This window comes from Ambystoma mexicanum, chromosome 11 (genome assembly GCF_040938575.1).
Source record: "Ambystoma mexicanum isolate Mex_15411 chromosome 11, UKY_AmexF1_1, whole genome shotgun sequence".
Classification (NCBI taxonomy): Eukaryota; Metazoa; Chordata; class Amphibia; order Caudata; family Ambystomatidae; genus Ambystoma; species Ambystoma mexicanum.
In genome coordinates this window covers 335,192,430-335,206,327 of record NC_090934.1, presented here as the reverse complement: position 1 = coordinate 335,206,327, position 13,898 = coordinate 335,192,430, and the positions used below count along the sequence as shown (strand labels likewise).

General features: G+C 46.7%; 1 protein-coding gene across 4 annotated transcripts in view; it reads right to left on the bottom strand.

Moving 5' to 3' along the window:
- Positions 1-13,898, bottom strand: part of SCMH1 (Scm polycomb group protein homolog 1) — a 1,232,539-nt gene that overhangs the window by 913,177 nt on the left and 305,464 nt on the right. For all 4 annotated transcript variants that reach the window (XR_011279630.1, XM_069623049.1, XM_069623050.1 and 1 more), the window contains one exon: positions 5,609-5,697. Coding sequence is in view for 3 of the 4 variants with exons in the window: in XM_069623049.1 (XP_069479150.1) it covers positions 5,609-5,697 (89 nt within the window). In the remaining variant the exon portion in view is untranslated. The remainder of the gene's footprint in view (positions 1-5,608; positions 5,698-13,898) is intronic.

The window sequence follows — 13,898 nt, the reverse complement described above, 5'->3', positions numbered from 1 at the left end:
CGTGTTGGTGGCAATATTTGAGAGTAGGTCTTCACAGGTGTTCAGAAGAGCAGTTTCCATGCCTCTAGATGTTCTTAAACCAGACTGATGGTTGTGGAAACAGCTGATTGATTCCCTGTGGAGGTTAGCTGAGAGATAGCCAACTTCTCCAGGAGTTTGCCCAGGAAAGGAGTGATAGAGATCGGGCGGTAGTTTTACGGCGAGTAGGTGGAGGCAAAGGCAGCCACTGTCATGGGTGAGTTGCTGTCAGAGGAGAGGAGAGCTTCAGGTGAGTTGATAGAAGAGAGTGGTCAGTCCAAGAGAGAGGTAGTGAAAGGGATATAGAGTGGGATGTCAGTGGAGATGAGAGCATCCAACGTGTGGCCCGCGGTATGAGTGGAGCCAGAGGGTAGAATAGAGTGGGAGAGAGAGAGTTACATAGGTTGTGGAAAGGTCCAGACAAGTCAGGAGAGTCAAGGTGGATGTTGAGGTCACCCAACAGGAGGAGTTAAGAGGAGGAGGAGAGTAGAGAAGAGACTAGGTCGGCCCATTCCGAGAGGAAGAGTGTGAGCTGTCCAGGAGGCCGATAGAAGGTAACCATGAGGAGAGAAAATTTAGGAGAGAGTGAGAGCCTGCAGACTAGGCACTCGAAAGAGGAGTAGGGCTGAATAGCGATAACAGACACTGGTATCCATTCAGGGAAAATCAGCGCTATTCCACCACCTGCCTTCTACAGCCTGGGTGCAGAAAGGATTTTGTAGCCTTCAGGGAGGAGAGTGTCAAAGCTTGTGACAGTTGTTTTTGAACCATGTTTCAGTGATGGCAAGAACATCAAGATCCATGAGTCCGAGAAGGTTGCAGATATCAGTTGTGCTTAACAGCAGAGCGAGTGTTAAGGGTGGCAATGTGGAGTAGGCTGCCATCTTTAAAGGTCTCCACAGGGGGAGGGGTGTATGGGACAGTGGTCCCCCACGCTCACTTGAGGGTGGCAAGAGGGCCAGAGAGATATTGGATGGAGGAGGAGTCACGGCAGACAAGGGTGCCATAGTGGGCGAGGGGGCCTGCATAGAGGAGGAGGAAGGCACAGTGGGCAAGTGAGCCTGGCTGGAGGGGAGGTGAGATTAGAGAGGCGAGGGAGGAGCCTATCAAAGAGGAGAAGGTTGGGTTGAGGACCCTGAACCATGATGGTTCCGTTGAGATAGACTTTAATGATGACTCTGGAAATGGCAAAGTGGTCAAGGAAGACCTCCCAGAGAGTGCCACCATTGATGGGGGAAGAGGCGATAGGAGCGAGAAGACGACCATGTTGCGAGTCCATAGGTCAGGTGAGTTTACGAAGAAGAGGATGTCAGTGACAGTCCCTTGACATAGGTGTCAGCAATAGGAGGGCATGGGTTGGAGCTCGGGTGTCAAGTTTCTTCTGGACAGATTTAGTGATAGAAGGATAGATGATTGTGAAACAGATGGAGAGGATAAGAGAGATAGATAGCGACATGGTATGCAGAAAAGGGTGGGGGGGCACCTGCCACGCTGAGCCCTGATGCACTTGGTGGAGGAGGGAAGGGGGTGAGACAGAGGGATGTGCACCTTGTGGGATCACAAAACAGCCGCAAGCACAAACAAAATCGGTTATCCAGTAGGGCAAGTGAAATACAGCACACTAGACAGGCTAAATTCGACTTTAGGACAGCGCAGGTGACAATTGATTATTGACAGGGCTAGATAAGATGAAGAACAGCTCTGGTAAAGAGAGAGGTAGCCAGACCAGGTGCAGGTCAAAGGATTTGAGAGCTGGTCAAAGGAGCTGACCAGTCCAATTGTTGCTCTGTGTCCAGGGAACGTGGTGGTTTCCTCAACCTCCATGTGTATGTGCGGGGGTATAGTAGAGGATCCCCAGAGCCCCGCCAAGACCCGGCCAGACAGCGGACAGGGAGCAGACAGGGGCCTTAGGAGTGGGTCTTGTGAGGAGGGTCAGCCAAGCCTACCGGCTTGCAGTAGGCTGAGAAATGTAGAGCTACAGCCAATCAAAAGCCACAGCAAGGAAGAGCCCCAGACACTAAGTGCATGGGTGAGAGTGGCCATCTTGGAATGGCAAGACAATGGGTGAAAAAAGTAAGAAAGGCTTCCAAATGCCTTTTTTGTGAAGCAGTTTATCCCCAATAACACACACATACACAGCCACTGGGTAAGGCTCTGCAAAAATGCACACATAAAACAATAATTAAATGCAAAATGAGCGCGATATCACAGTTCATATTTAACAATGATAATTGGCTTGTATTCAACTCTTCTTCAATGAGCGATATTGGTTTCCTGTTTATTTCAACACCGTTCTAATATAGTGACTCTTTATTTGTATGGCGATTAGCTATTTGTTCTGTATTATTCTCTTTGTTATTCTTCCTGTGCCTCCCCGGTCCCCTGCTACCTTCCTTTTTCTTAGGAAATGGTCCTAGGACTCCTACGGGTCTGGCGTCGGTTCCACTTCTTCGCTGCATTTACGAGTTAGCTTTCTTGACGTCGCTCGCCTGCGGTCCTTGTGCTGATTCTCACCAGGGAGCCGCGTGTAACGCTCACCTGAATCCCTCGGAGGCGCAGGTCTGGGCTGGGGGTTCTCGGAGTCTTCTAGGGTCACGCGCAGGCCTCGAATGCCACCCTGGAAAGGCCCTTTCCTCACTGAGATCTTGATCTGAAGGGTGAGGTGTCTGCAATTATGAGAGCAAGGGGTTAATATGGATATATAAGCCTGACTGGGTAAGCTGCCTCCCCTTCCTGGTACTCCCAAGTAGTTCGTAGGCTAAATGTGCTCACCTTATGTAGGTGAAAGCGGAGCTCTCCATCCTGCGTCTGTGCAGGGGCGCCGAAGCCAGTTACTTCACTGGTTAATTGTCCAGCCTCTTGGTTGCAGAGGATGAAGATTTGGAGCTAGGCCGTTGTTAGCAGCACGAACGGCGGTTGCTTGAATATGGAGATCCGGAGAGCGATGGAATGGCGAAGGTATTGCAGGCAAGTAAGTAGAAAATGTCAATTCGAAGTTAAAAGCACTTCTTAATGTCTCTTTTCCTTTTTCAGGTCGCAGAAGCAGCTGGGTAGAAAAATGGATGTCGAGGAATGCACCGAGGAGTGAGAAAGATGAGCGCTGCCCAAAACACGTGCATATAGATGGAGTTTTGTATTTCTTAATGATGTCCTTTTGTTTTGCAGATGCGAGTAGCAGCGTCGGCGGAGGCAAGAAGAATGCAGCGCAGGCAAGGAATGTTTCACGGAGGTTTACTAACCAATGTCTTTGCTTCCATAGGGTGCCGGAACAATGGAAAGCTGCAGCCCGTGGCATGAGATGCACCGATGGTCTGGGTAAGTGCTGCGCTGGTTTTTATCTCGTGCTAACGTGGTGTTCTTTTCCCTTTTCAGATGCTGCTGGAGACGAAGATGGTATTTCGGAAGGTAAGATTGCGGATTTCTCTTCCCCAGATGCATAAGTTGAAGATTCTCTGGAGCTGACACGGTGAGCGTCCTGCTGCTATTGCAGAATAACGCGAAGCATGTTGCTCTGATCGGGCGTGGTTTAAATAGCTTGCTGGAGTGCTTAGGTGTCTCCTTCCACAGCTTCCAGAATAGAAGTAAGAAGTCCCAGCTTCCAGAATAGTTCCAGTATCCAGTCCCAGGGAGTGGTGCTGGCCACACCCAGAAGGTAAAGTAGTTCCAGCCATGGATGGATGAGGATTTCATCCTGCAGGTGAGTGAGCAGCATGGTCTGCAGCAGGTAGGTCCACCCAAGCACCATTCCTTACATCATGAGCCCGGCACGTCCTGTGCTGGGACTGGGTCCCCTTATGAGCCTGGCGCCACTGGCGCCAGGACAAGGTCCATAAGGCCCCTATGGGAGCCGATGGGTGCCTGGAAATGAAGTTGTGACCCAGCTTCCGAGGCAGTTGGGCTAAACCTGACTCCTTGGAGGCTGCGGTCATGACAGCGCGTCACTGGTAACCGTGGATGGTCTCAGTGTTGTTGTGACGGCCAGCTGCCGACCCGGATTCTCTTAGGGTCACGCCATTATCAATTCTTCTCTCAGGTACGCTGGCCGTTCAGTGTTTGGCTTTGTGCTTCCCAGCAAGTTTGGAATTGTGGATTCCGCATCCCACAATAGCTCTGCCTCTTCCCGGGCTTACCTCAGCAGGGCGCTTCGATCGCATGGAGACACACTGCTCTCTCCTTCGTCATCTTTGTTCTCTACAGGATGGGTTCTCATTTTAATCCCCTCATCCCAGTGGATTGGTTACCTTTCCTTAAAGAGATTTTCTCTTTCTCCTGAAGAATAGCATCCTCCACCTCTTCTTTGGCCCAGTCTTTCTACTTGCCAAGTTTTGGCAGTCCCATGTATGCCATTATGTTTGCTGGTAACAGGAGTTCCTCACAGTAACAGGAGTCCTTGTCCTCAAAAATGGCAGTCTCTTCCGGTGAGGTCCCACTTGCCTCGATCCCTAGAGAGGGCATTGCGAAGCAGGCTCACCTTCCCAGCCTCACAAGAGGGGTGGGGGGCACCCCCTTAGGGAAAAGGGACCAATTCCTTTGATTCATAACAGTACACAATTAGCATTCAGTATAAACCTAGATACTGGTTCAAGAGCTAGTGGCAAAGAATAAATCTTGCAGGATCTGGTAGGGTCAGGAATTGCCTGTTTCAAAGTTAGATGCACTAATCTTTGCGGTGTAACATTACAGTAATTACAATGGCATACTGCGCAGAACAGAAATAAAAGCAATATTATCATATCATCAAAAAGAGCCCGGGCACAGAATGTTTTGAAAGGTTTAAGAACATTTGACTTAATTTAGAGGATTTACCGCTATAATCTCCAACCATAATTCAGCTTACTCTCCCTTTCATTGACAACATGGACCCTCTGAGATCCCTGGAAACGTAGTCTCAGAGCCGATAAATTCCTACTTCAAATGCAATGATGTAAACATTCTTAAGAGGGTAATAAATTGTGGGGCATTGTGAGGTTCTGACACAAAGCATGGGAAAGTATAACTGATTTCTACTGTAAACCTACTTTGGAAGCAGTGGTTTGTCAAGGATTTGAATACCTGAACTAAGTACAATTGTAGCGCTAGTCTCTTTCAGAAATTTTGCAAACCATTGTTTCACAATTCAGCATGAAAGTAAACCGACTTCTACTGCTAGACTTTGTTTCTTTTAATAGGGAGGGTAGTTCGGGTTAGATAAAAAAAAAAAGAAGCATGTGTCACCAATTACATACATTATGTTAAAAATGACCAATTCAAATGTGAACAGTTCACTAATATATTATGCATGTCCATGGTGTTTTACTAGATTTGTAACGAGACACAAATACTGAAAAACAATGACGTTAGGGGAGGTGGTGGAGAGGGGGGGGGTCACGTCACCACATCCAACAGTCCATTGTTACATCCAATAAAACCATATACAAGGTGGTGATCAGTTCAAAGTCCCATGGTAATCTCATAACATTTCCCTTTTGGTCATACAGAAATTTCAGAATTCATTTGTATAACAGAAGTTCCTATAATTTACTGGCAGATGCCCTGAAAAAAAAAAGACATTTGTGTTGCCTAAATTGTCCTGAAAGCTTAAGTGCTTTACCTTATGAAATATCTTAGCTGGTGCCATCTCAACCCCATTCAGAGTCTTCAGAAGGAACATCGGCCAGGATGAGGCATTCAACCGGAATCCTATGGAGAGCAAGACTAACAGATGAAGGCAAGCAATATCAACTTATTATTATACAGTGATCTAAACTATTAAATGATATGGGTCATTCGTCTAATTAATTACTACAGAAATAATTTTTGGTTGAATCATTTGTTGAAGCATAAATTTCCTCAAAGTCACAGTAGCACTGAAAGTACACGCATAATACCTTTGGTAAAAAAAAAAAATAAGCGTTTATAAACATGAAAAAGCTAAAACGTGGAATGCACGTTTTAGGGCAAATATTTTCAATGGTAAACACATCATACCCTTTACACTACTAAAACATTATATTTTTAAATAATTTTATTGCAAAACAAAATCAGTGACAATCCATCTCACTGAATTAGGTTCTGTGATCAAGGTCAAAGTTAGGGTTATATTAGGGTCAGTTTTAAAGTATATGTTAGTCGAGATTTGTTTTAGCCAAGTTAAAAGATCAGTGGTAACTTGAGGGTAAGAGTTAGGGTCAGGTTTACAGGATGTGGGTGTAGCTATAGTAAGGGTTAGCATGAAGGTTAAGATAAAATAAAGTATTATGGACATGATGTGAAGTCTTAAACTATATCGGTCATGAGGCCCAGATTTAACTTGCTTTTTCCTTACTGGTTTACCAGCTCTTTGCCTGCTGAGCCTAATGCAAGACCACACTAGGATTTGTGAGGAATCCTGCAGAGTCATCAATGGACCCCAGCCTAAAATCTCCTCCCATTTGGCCGGGGGAATCCTGATCTTGGGGTTAGCATTATAAGGAAGGATCATATAGGAGGAGATAGCGGTCAGGGGGAAGCGTTGATTCACTTGGGAGAGATGCAGTATTTATCTTCTTGTGAGGATCAGAATCCTATAATTTGCAAGTATTTAATGGCATGTGGTCACTGCACAAGTCCCTCCCATGAGAAAACCCAAAGAACATTCTATGAAATGTCACCTAGACAGAGTATGTTTTATACACTTGGAATTCAGGAATCTAATGTGACTTCTAATTATCATGATTCTGTCTTAATCCTAACCCCAATGCTAAATCATATGTCATTCACGTAACATCTCTGACCTCTGATAACCTTCAGTGCACAAATCAATCAGAATTAAAAAGAGGCATGAAAGAGCCAAAGCCACTATGGACTTCAAGATCAATAATGCCTGTGGTACTGGGATGAGGAAGAGGGACAGAGATTCAATGAGGATCAAAAGGTGCTGCTGAAGGGAATGAGCGGTCTAGTTTGACGTCTAGGCTCCTGAGCGGCACATTTAAACCGGGGAATGAGCTACAGCTGAAGGAAGGAATAGCAGAGGCAGAAGCAGTCAATAGAAAAACTGAAGCAGTAGGAGCTGAAGCAGAGGTGCGGGTGTCAGCAGAATTGTATTGTATTTTATTTATATTTTATTTATATAGCACGCCTAGCCCTCAGGCATCTGGGCACATTACTTGCAGTTACATATTTACACAGTTACATAAAGAATATTTGTACATACTTTGACATTTGCTTGATAAAATTTACATTTACACATATATGTAATTTGCATGGGTAAAATATAGTAAAAAGAAAAGCATATATACAAGGGGAAGCGGAGACAGTGAAGGAGGTTAGTTTTCGTTCATGATGAGCCAGACGTTGGCGGCATTTCGGAATTTATGGTAGGAAGGTTCCAGTCTGATACTAGAGGGTAAGGCATTCCAGGTTTTGGCTGCTAGAACCGGGAAGCTTCTACCACCTGCCTTTTGTAGTTTGAACGTAGGTATGATAAGGCAATTAGAGTGAGCTGCTCTAGTCTGTCGGTTCGAGTGTTAAGTTTGAAGATTTCTTTGTTGGAGATTGAGGGGAGGTTTTTCCATGTAGTTTCCGCAGTTCTTTTATTTTTACGCAAGGGTATTAGGAGAGGGGTAAACCATGTGTTCAAATGGGCGCGGGTTTGGCTTTGCGCAATTTTTGTGGTGCTATCTTGTTGATAGCGTCTAGTATAGTTGCATTATAAAGGTCAACAAGATCAGTAGTGTCATCTTTGTACTCATTGGCAGTGGAGGAGTTCATGAGGGGTTGAAGAAGTGGTAGTAACTTGTAAGCTGTTATATTCTGCGTATTTCTGGCTAGTCTAGGAGGAGCCAGTAATTTGTCAGGGTTCAGGATAGTGTCCTTTTGGAAGAGGATGACATGCTGATCTGTCCAGGCGCCAGGTTGGTTAGATAGGATGTTAATATTGCAGTTTGATTCTGCGATCCAATCTAACCGTCTGCCTTTGATGTGAGTAGGTTGTGAGAGCCGTTGAGTGAAGCCTAAAGCCTAATTCAGCAATACTGTTGCTGATAACTAGTACATTGGCATCTTTAGTGTCAAATAGCCCTAAGTTAAAGTCTCCTAGGAGTATGATTTGTGAACCAGGTTTGGAGTTGTTTGTGGGGAGTAGCGATATGTCTTCTTCCAAGGGCCAGGCATGAGGCAGACGACGCAGGAAAAGAAGGCGTGTGGTTTTGCAGAGTACATGCAGCAGGAAGCAGTCTCATGGTGAAAAGCAGGGAGAGAAGCCCAGCTGTGTGGGAAACGTGCTCCCGACCTGACGCAAGTCGCTCAGAGGTGCCGGAGGACGCAGAAACCCAACAGAGCCAGTGGCGCTCCAGAGAGGTGGCAGGTATGGAAGAGAGGTCAACCGGGTTACCGGTCCACAGCAGCACCATGGTGGTCTACATACCGGTCTACTAGCACCATGGCTGCCTCCAAAGTCATGTCCGGGTCCGGGTAGTCGGAATGGGGACTTACTGGGACATTCCAACCTTGGAGGACCCGGTAAGTCCCCATTCTGAAAACCATTCCCCATTCCCATTCGAGCCCCCATAGGGCTCAATGGGAATGGGGAAGGAGCTAATAAAAGGGCCCGCAAATAGCAGGCCCGTTTTTAGCTCCCCGGTCCCTTAGCGGCTCCTGCTAAGGGCGGCTGGTAAAACCAGCTGGCCCTAGTGGGACCCGCTAAGGGACCTCGGAATGCGGCGGTAGGGGGTTAACGGCACCGGCATCCTTACCGGTGCATTAACCCCTTACCGCCGCACTCGTTATGAGGCCCTATGTCATCTTTCTTTAGTTTTCGTTTACTAGATAGGAACATCCTCGTTTCGGATAGGAACAGATAGGCGATCATCACACCACTCTTTATAATGGCAAACATTGATAAAACTACAACTTTGTGTCCGTCTCGCATTTCTGACCCCTCACACATGTGAGTCTGATGCGGCTTCTTAGGGTCCCTAAGTCTCCCATGGTTAGGGTCTGACATTTTTGGAAGAATAATCAGTGAGGGATGGAAAAGTACTGAATCAATCATAATGTGACTTGCAAATTCTTCGGGGAGGCTAACAAACCATAGTGCTCAGTCTACTGTGCCATTACAGAAGGGGGAAAGCCATACACAAATAATGCATGATGAGTGTAGACTTGGCAGATAGTTCACATCCCTTCTGCACGAGATCACAAGCAACACCATATTGGTTTTAGCCGTGCTAAGCATGATCAGTGACTTGTAGCTTGGGACTGTCTGGGCATAACTATGACACTTAGGGGTGACTTTGTATTACCGAAAACTGATGGATGAAAATGTTTTGAATTAATAAATGGCTGAGCAGCCATTCAAACCACGATGAAACATGACGCGTTGCGTGTGTAATGTTATGTTATATGGTATTTGTATAGTGCCTCCGGCCATTGGTATGGCGTCTAAGCGCTGTGAGGTTGAATGCCCTTTGCAAGACCGTAGTCTGGAGGATTGAGAAGTGATAAAGGAGTTGGACAATGCATGTGTGTATTTCGTAGCCGTTACGAATGTAGCTAGTTTGAGAATGGCTAGGTCCCTATAAGCAACCCGTAATGGACAATAGAGACACGGATGCTATGCAAATTATCAAGATTCAGAGGAGTCATAAAAGACAAGTGTCCCCATACAGAAATGATATGACCTAGCTGTTCATGCTGAGTAATCCCAATGATGTGCATGTGGCTAGTCCCTCCCTCTTCAATGGTGCAGTCCGGCTAAAAACCAATTGTATAGCAGGTTGCCCAGGGAAAAATCAACAATTCTGAAGCATCTGTCACAAAGGTGCTGGGTCTGCGCATTAGGCACTAGCTCAGGTGTATGCAACCTTTGATTCTTCAGATGTTTTGGACTACAACTCCAATCAGGCCTAACCTGAAGTCAATGGTGAGGGATCATGGGCATCTTAGTCTATAACATCTGGGGCAGCAGAAGGTTGCAGACAAAAGCGCATGTCAAATTTGAGGTTTGAAGACATTTTCTATTAAGACAAACAGGAATTGGGGCCAGAACGAAGCCGCAAACCAAAGGTTCCTAGAGTCAGAATAGCAGTCTTTATGCGTGATCTTCAATGTTTGTGTGAAATGAATAGTCTTAACTGCTATCCAGCAATACTCAGTCCTGGTTATTTCTTTAGCGGTTATCTTGTCTTCCTGGTTATCAGGGATTGAGGAGATTGTGGTTTAGGCCCCTGTTTAACTTCAACGTCCTACAGCAGGTTCCAGTCAGCAAACCTACAGACCAAGCAGGTTCAGAGGGCTTACAGACCACTTAAGGGGCTACTTCCCTTATCCAGGGTCCTAGTTCTAGTTCTGCCCCCAATACACTCTCACTCTCCTCTTAGCCAAGATGGTAACTCGTGCCTATAGAGCCTCTCGCTACTTCTTCAGGAACAGGACTTCATTGGTTCAAGCACCTCCTCAGATCTCGCTACCTCCCTTCCACTCCTCTGTGCCTTTCACCTCCTCTCCAAACCTTACTCCCTCGTTTTACTACAGCGGCTTTGCTTCACACTCCACCTCACCTGCCCCTCTCCTTGCACTTTCCTCCCTCGACCTCCTCAGCCCATCAATACATCTCTGCTCTCTGCTTTGCCAAACTCCCACACTCCTGCTTCTCTTGCAGAAGCATTATATATGGTCCGTCGTTCCCTGAGGGCTGGGTGCCTCATGAGGGTCTGTAGGTGGGTGCGACTTTCACTCTCTGCGGGATTGGCTGTATTAGAATATGCATTTCAGATCAGTAATTCTTAGTGGAGGGACAAGTTTCTCTCACATCCGCTGGACCAAGGCTATTTCAAAGGAATCTGCCATCGTGCATTCTGATTGCATTCCACACATACACTGAAGCTTTGGAGCTCTGAGCTCGTACCTGAAATCTGTCAAATGCTCTGGGATACCGGATCCAGTTTGACTAGTTGCTGAAGAGTGGCAGAAAGCAGACCGAACACCCTCCCTGAGGTGAGACAGGATGTTGTCAGGCCCACTCCCCACATCACGGCCGACTTAGCATGAGGGGACACTGCAAGCACTGACCAGAGGAAGCCAAGATGTTCAGGATGTCAGGAAGGCAGGATAATCCATAGAGAAAGTGAATTCCAAACAGGTTCATAGAAGCAGATGATTCAAGGTAGGCACAGGAACACACAAGGTAGACCAGAGCGGCAGAACCCAGAACATGATCTGACCAGAAGGACAAGCAAATGAGGCCAGCGACTGGGCCGGTAACAGCTGGAGGACGAGGACGACCGTTGAAGCGAACCTGGGAGCCAGAATGCAAGAAGCAGCAGGGTAAGTCCCTGACCAGAGGGAGTGAGACCAAGAGAAAGATCAGAAAGGTCGAGGGTCAGGCATGGACAAGATGGTCAGGGGAAACTAACAACGAATCCAGACTGTTAAGACACATAGGTTTGTGTCCCCAGGATGCTTTTATGGAGCCTAAGGTATGGGAGCAAGGCTTGGGATGCGGGAAAGGGTTGCAGCGGCAAACCAGGACACCCTCCAGAGTGCGGATGCGCGGATACCGGAGCCGGTCCCATGCACATGCGCACCGTAGCGAAGTTGGTGCCCAGAGCAAAATCGGGCACGGACAGCAGTCTGTTCGTGAACGGGAGACGGTTGCGCTCCTCACTGCACCCAAAGGCCCACGCTCCAGCACCACCTTGGGTAGAAGCGTCAGGACGTACAGCAACCCCCAGGTGAGGAGAAGGGAGCGGGCCGATGGGGAGTGTGGCACGTGACACTCTGACAGCAAAGTCCCAATGTCCAAGTGAACAGCATTGCCATTATAATCTGGATAAGAGTGATCCCCAATGTTACTAATACAATTTCACAGACCTTAGCAAACATAACATGTTCCATTACTGTGGGCTTGCATTCTTATTTCAAAGGCCAGAGATCTGGGCAGGATCCATGCAACAAGTGCTTGACACTGGTGTTGAGGGGGTGCTGAGGGCTAGACCCCACACAAACCTCAAGTCCTGCATTACATCCATAGGCAGCACTTGGCCCCCATGGCCACCACAAGAGACGAGGGGCCATCATCACACATTGTTAAGATGGATTTCAAAAATCAACCCTGGAGGTGCATTTCTGGGAGGCCAACCTATTATGGTGGAGAAGGAGACACTGAGATCTGGCCAAAGCCAATCAAGGTAAGGTAGCAGAGCAGCAAGGCTAGACCTCAAGGGCGCTGAGAGAGTGATCTAGGGCTAAAATGAGTCAACAAACACCACCACCAAAAATTCCTGTTAAGCATGGGTACAAAAATATGCAAATTATTTATTAGGCATAAAATACACACTAAGCAAGTAAAACCTCTAGGCAAATATTGTCACACACTTACCATAAACAGATATATACATTCATGGTTAAGAGAAGAAAGAAAGCATATGATTCTCCAACCAGTCTAACACAGGTAAGCACTCGGATGCATGAAATTCAATAAAGATACTTTAGAATAACCATAGAACAGATTCCCCAAGACTTAGTAAATCCAGCCCAAGATGGTTTGGGGCCTTGTGACCTAAAAGTCATCAGTTTCAAAGTTATACTTTTCAGGTAGGTTTACTAAGCGATTGGACAATGGCAGTGGTTGTGATAAAAAGTTCAAAAAGGAAAGTAAAGTTCAGGTAAATAAACTCACTAAATCCCACTCTCTAGAATAGGCCTCGGAAGGAATCCTTGACCAGGCCAACACCTACCAAATTCAGGAAAAAGTGAAAAAACAGGTATGTTAATTTACCAGCCTGCCCCTCCCCTCTAACTCAAATTTCTCTAGAGACTATTGCTAAGGTTCCACAATCCGTTGGGCACACAATTTTCTGTGCTTGGTCCGGTCAAGGAAGGCCCAAGGACCGCAGGTGCAGAGGTCACTTTCAGTCACTAGATTTAGTTTTGGTCAGTTGCAGTGCTTCAATCTTGGTTCCAGGCACCTTCCAGCTGAACAACCAAATGAAGAAAAGACAGGCTTTTGAAGAGCAGGTGACCTTGGGACATCTCTAGGATGCGAAGAAGATTGAATGCAACGGGAGTCACCACGATCAGGTGGCAAAAGATGATCTTCAATGGATTTGCAAAGGAGCAGGTTCTGCATGGTTTCCTTTGATGCAAAAAGGCTGAGTAGGTATCTTATAGTACAAATTGAAGATCATCCAAGCTTCAAGGATGCACTCAGAACAGCGACCGCTGCACAGAGGTAACACAGGAGAGAACGTATCAGTCCACAGGTTGGTACTGGGGCACTTCCAAAAGGTCAGAAAGCATGATCCTTGAGCAGGGGTCCAGACAGGTTGTTCCTACCGTTCCAGTAGTCGAAGCACTGAACAGGGCTTCACTGCAGTTGGTGCTGGTCAGCAGCAAGGGTTGTTTCAGTCATCAAAGGGCTGCTCTTCTTCATAGCGGTATTAGCTCACCCAGGTCCAACAACGGTAAGGTTCTACACCCATTAAAACTGGCAGTTGCTATCCAATCATGGATATGTACTGGCCACAACATCTGCCCAGTGACAGACATCAGGTGGTGTACTGGGACCAGACAGCCCCAGAAAATCCCGGCTCACACACAAACCACCACTTTGCCCAGGAAAGCAGCAGTTCTTTCTGGCAAACGGCTTCCGATGTGTTAGGCAAGATTGTATGCAGTACCCTTAGGATGCACTACAACAACCCTGACCTCCTGGCAGTAGTAACCCAACCTTTGCTATAAGTCTGTACTACACAGGTTGGTAGTGTGGACGAGTAGCCAGGCTCATCTCAAGAGGGGTCAATGTGAGCTATAGGGGAGTTACACAGAGGTTCACAGTGACAAGTATTCAAGCAAACACTTACACACAGGGTTTCTTGATAAACAATTGTTAATTTACCAGTCAGTTAATATAAACCTTC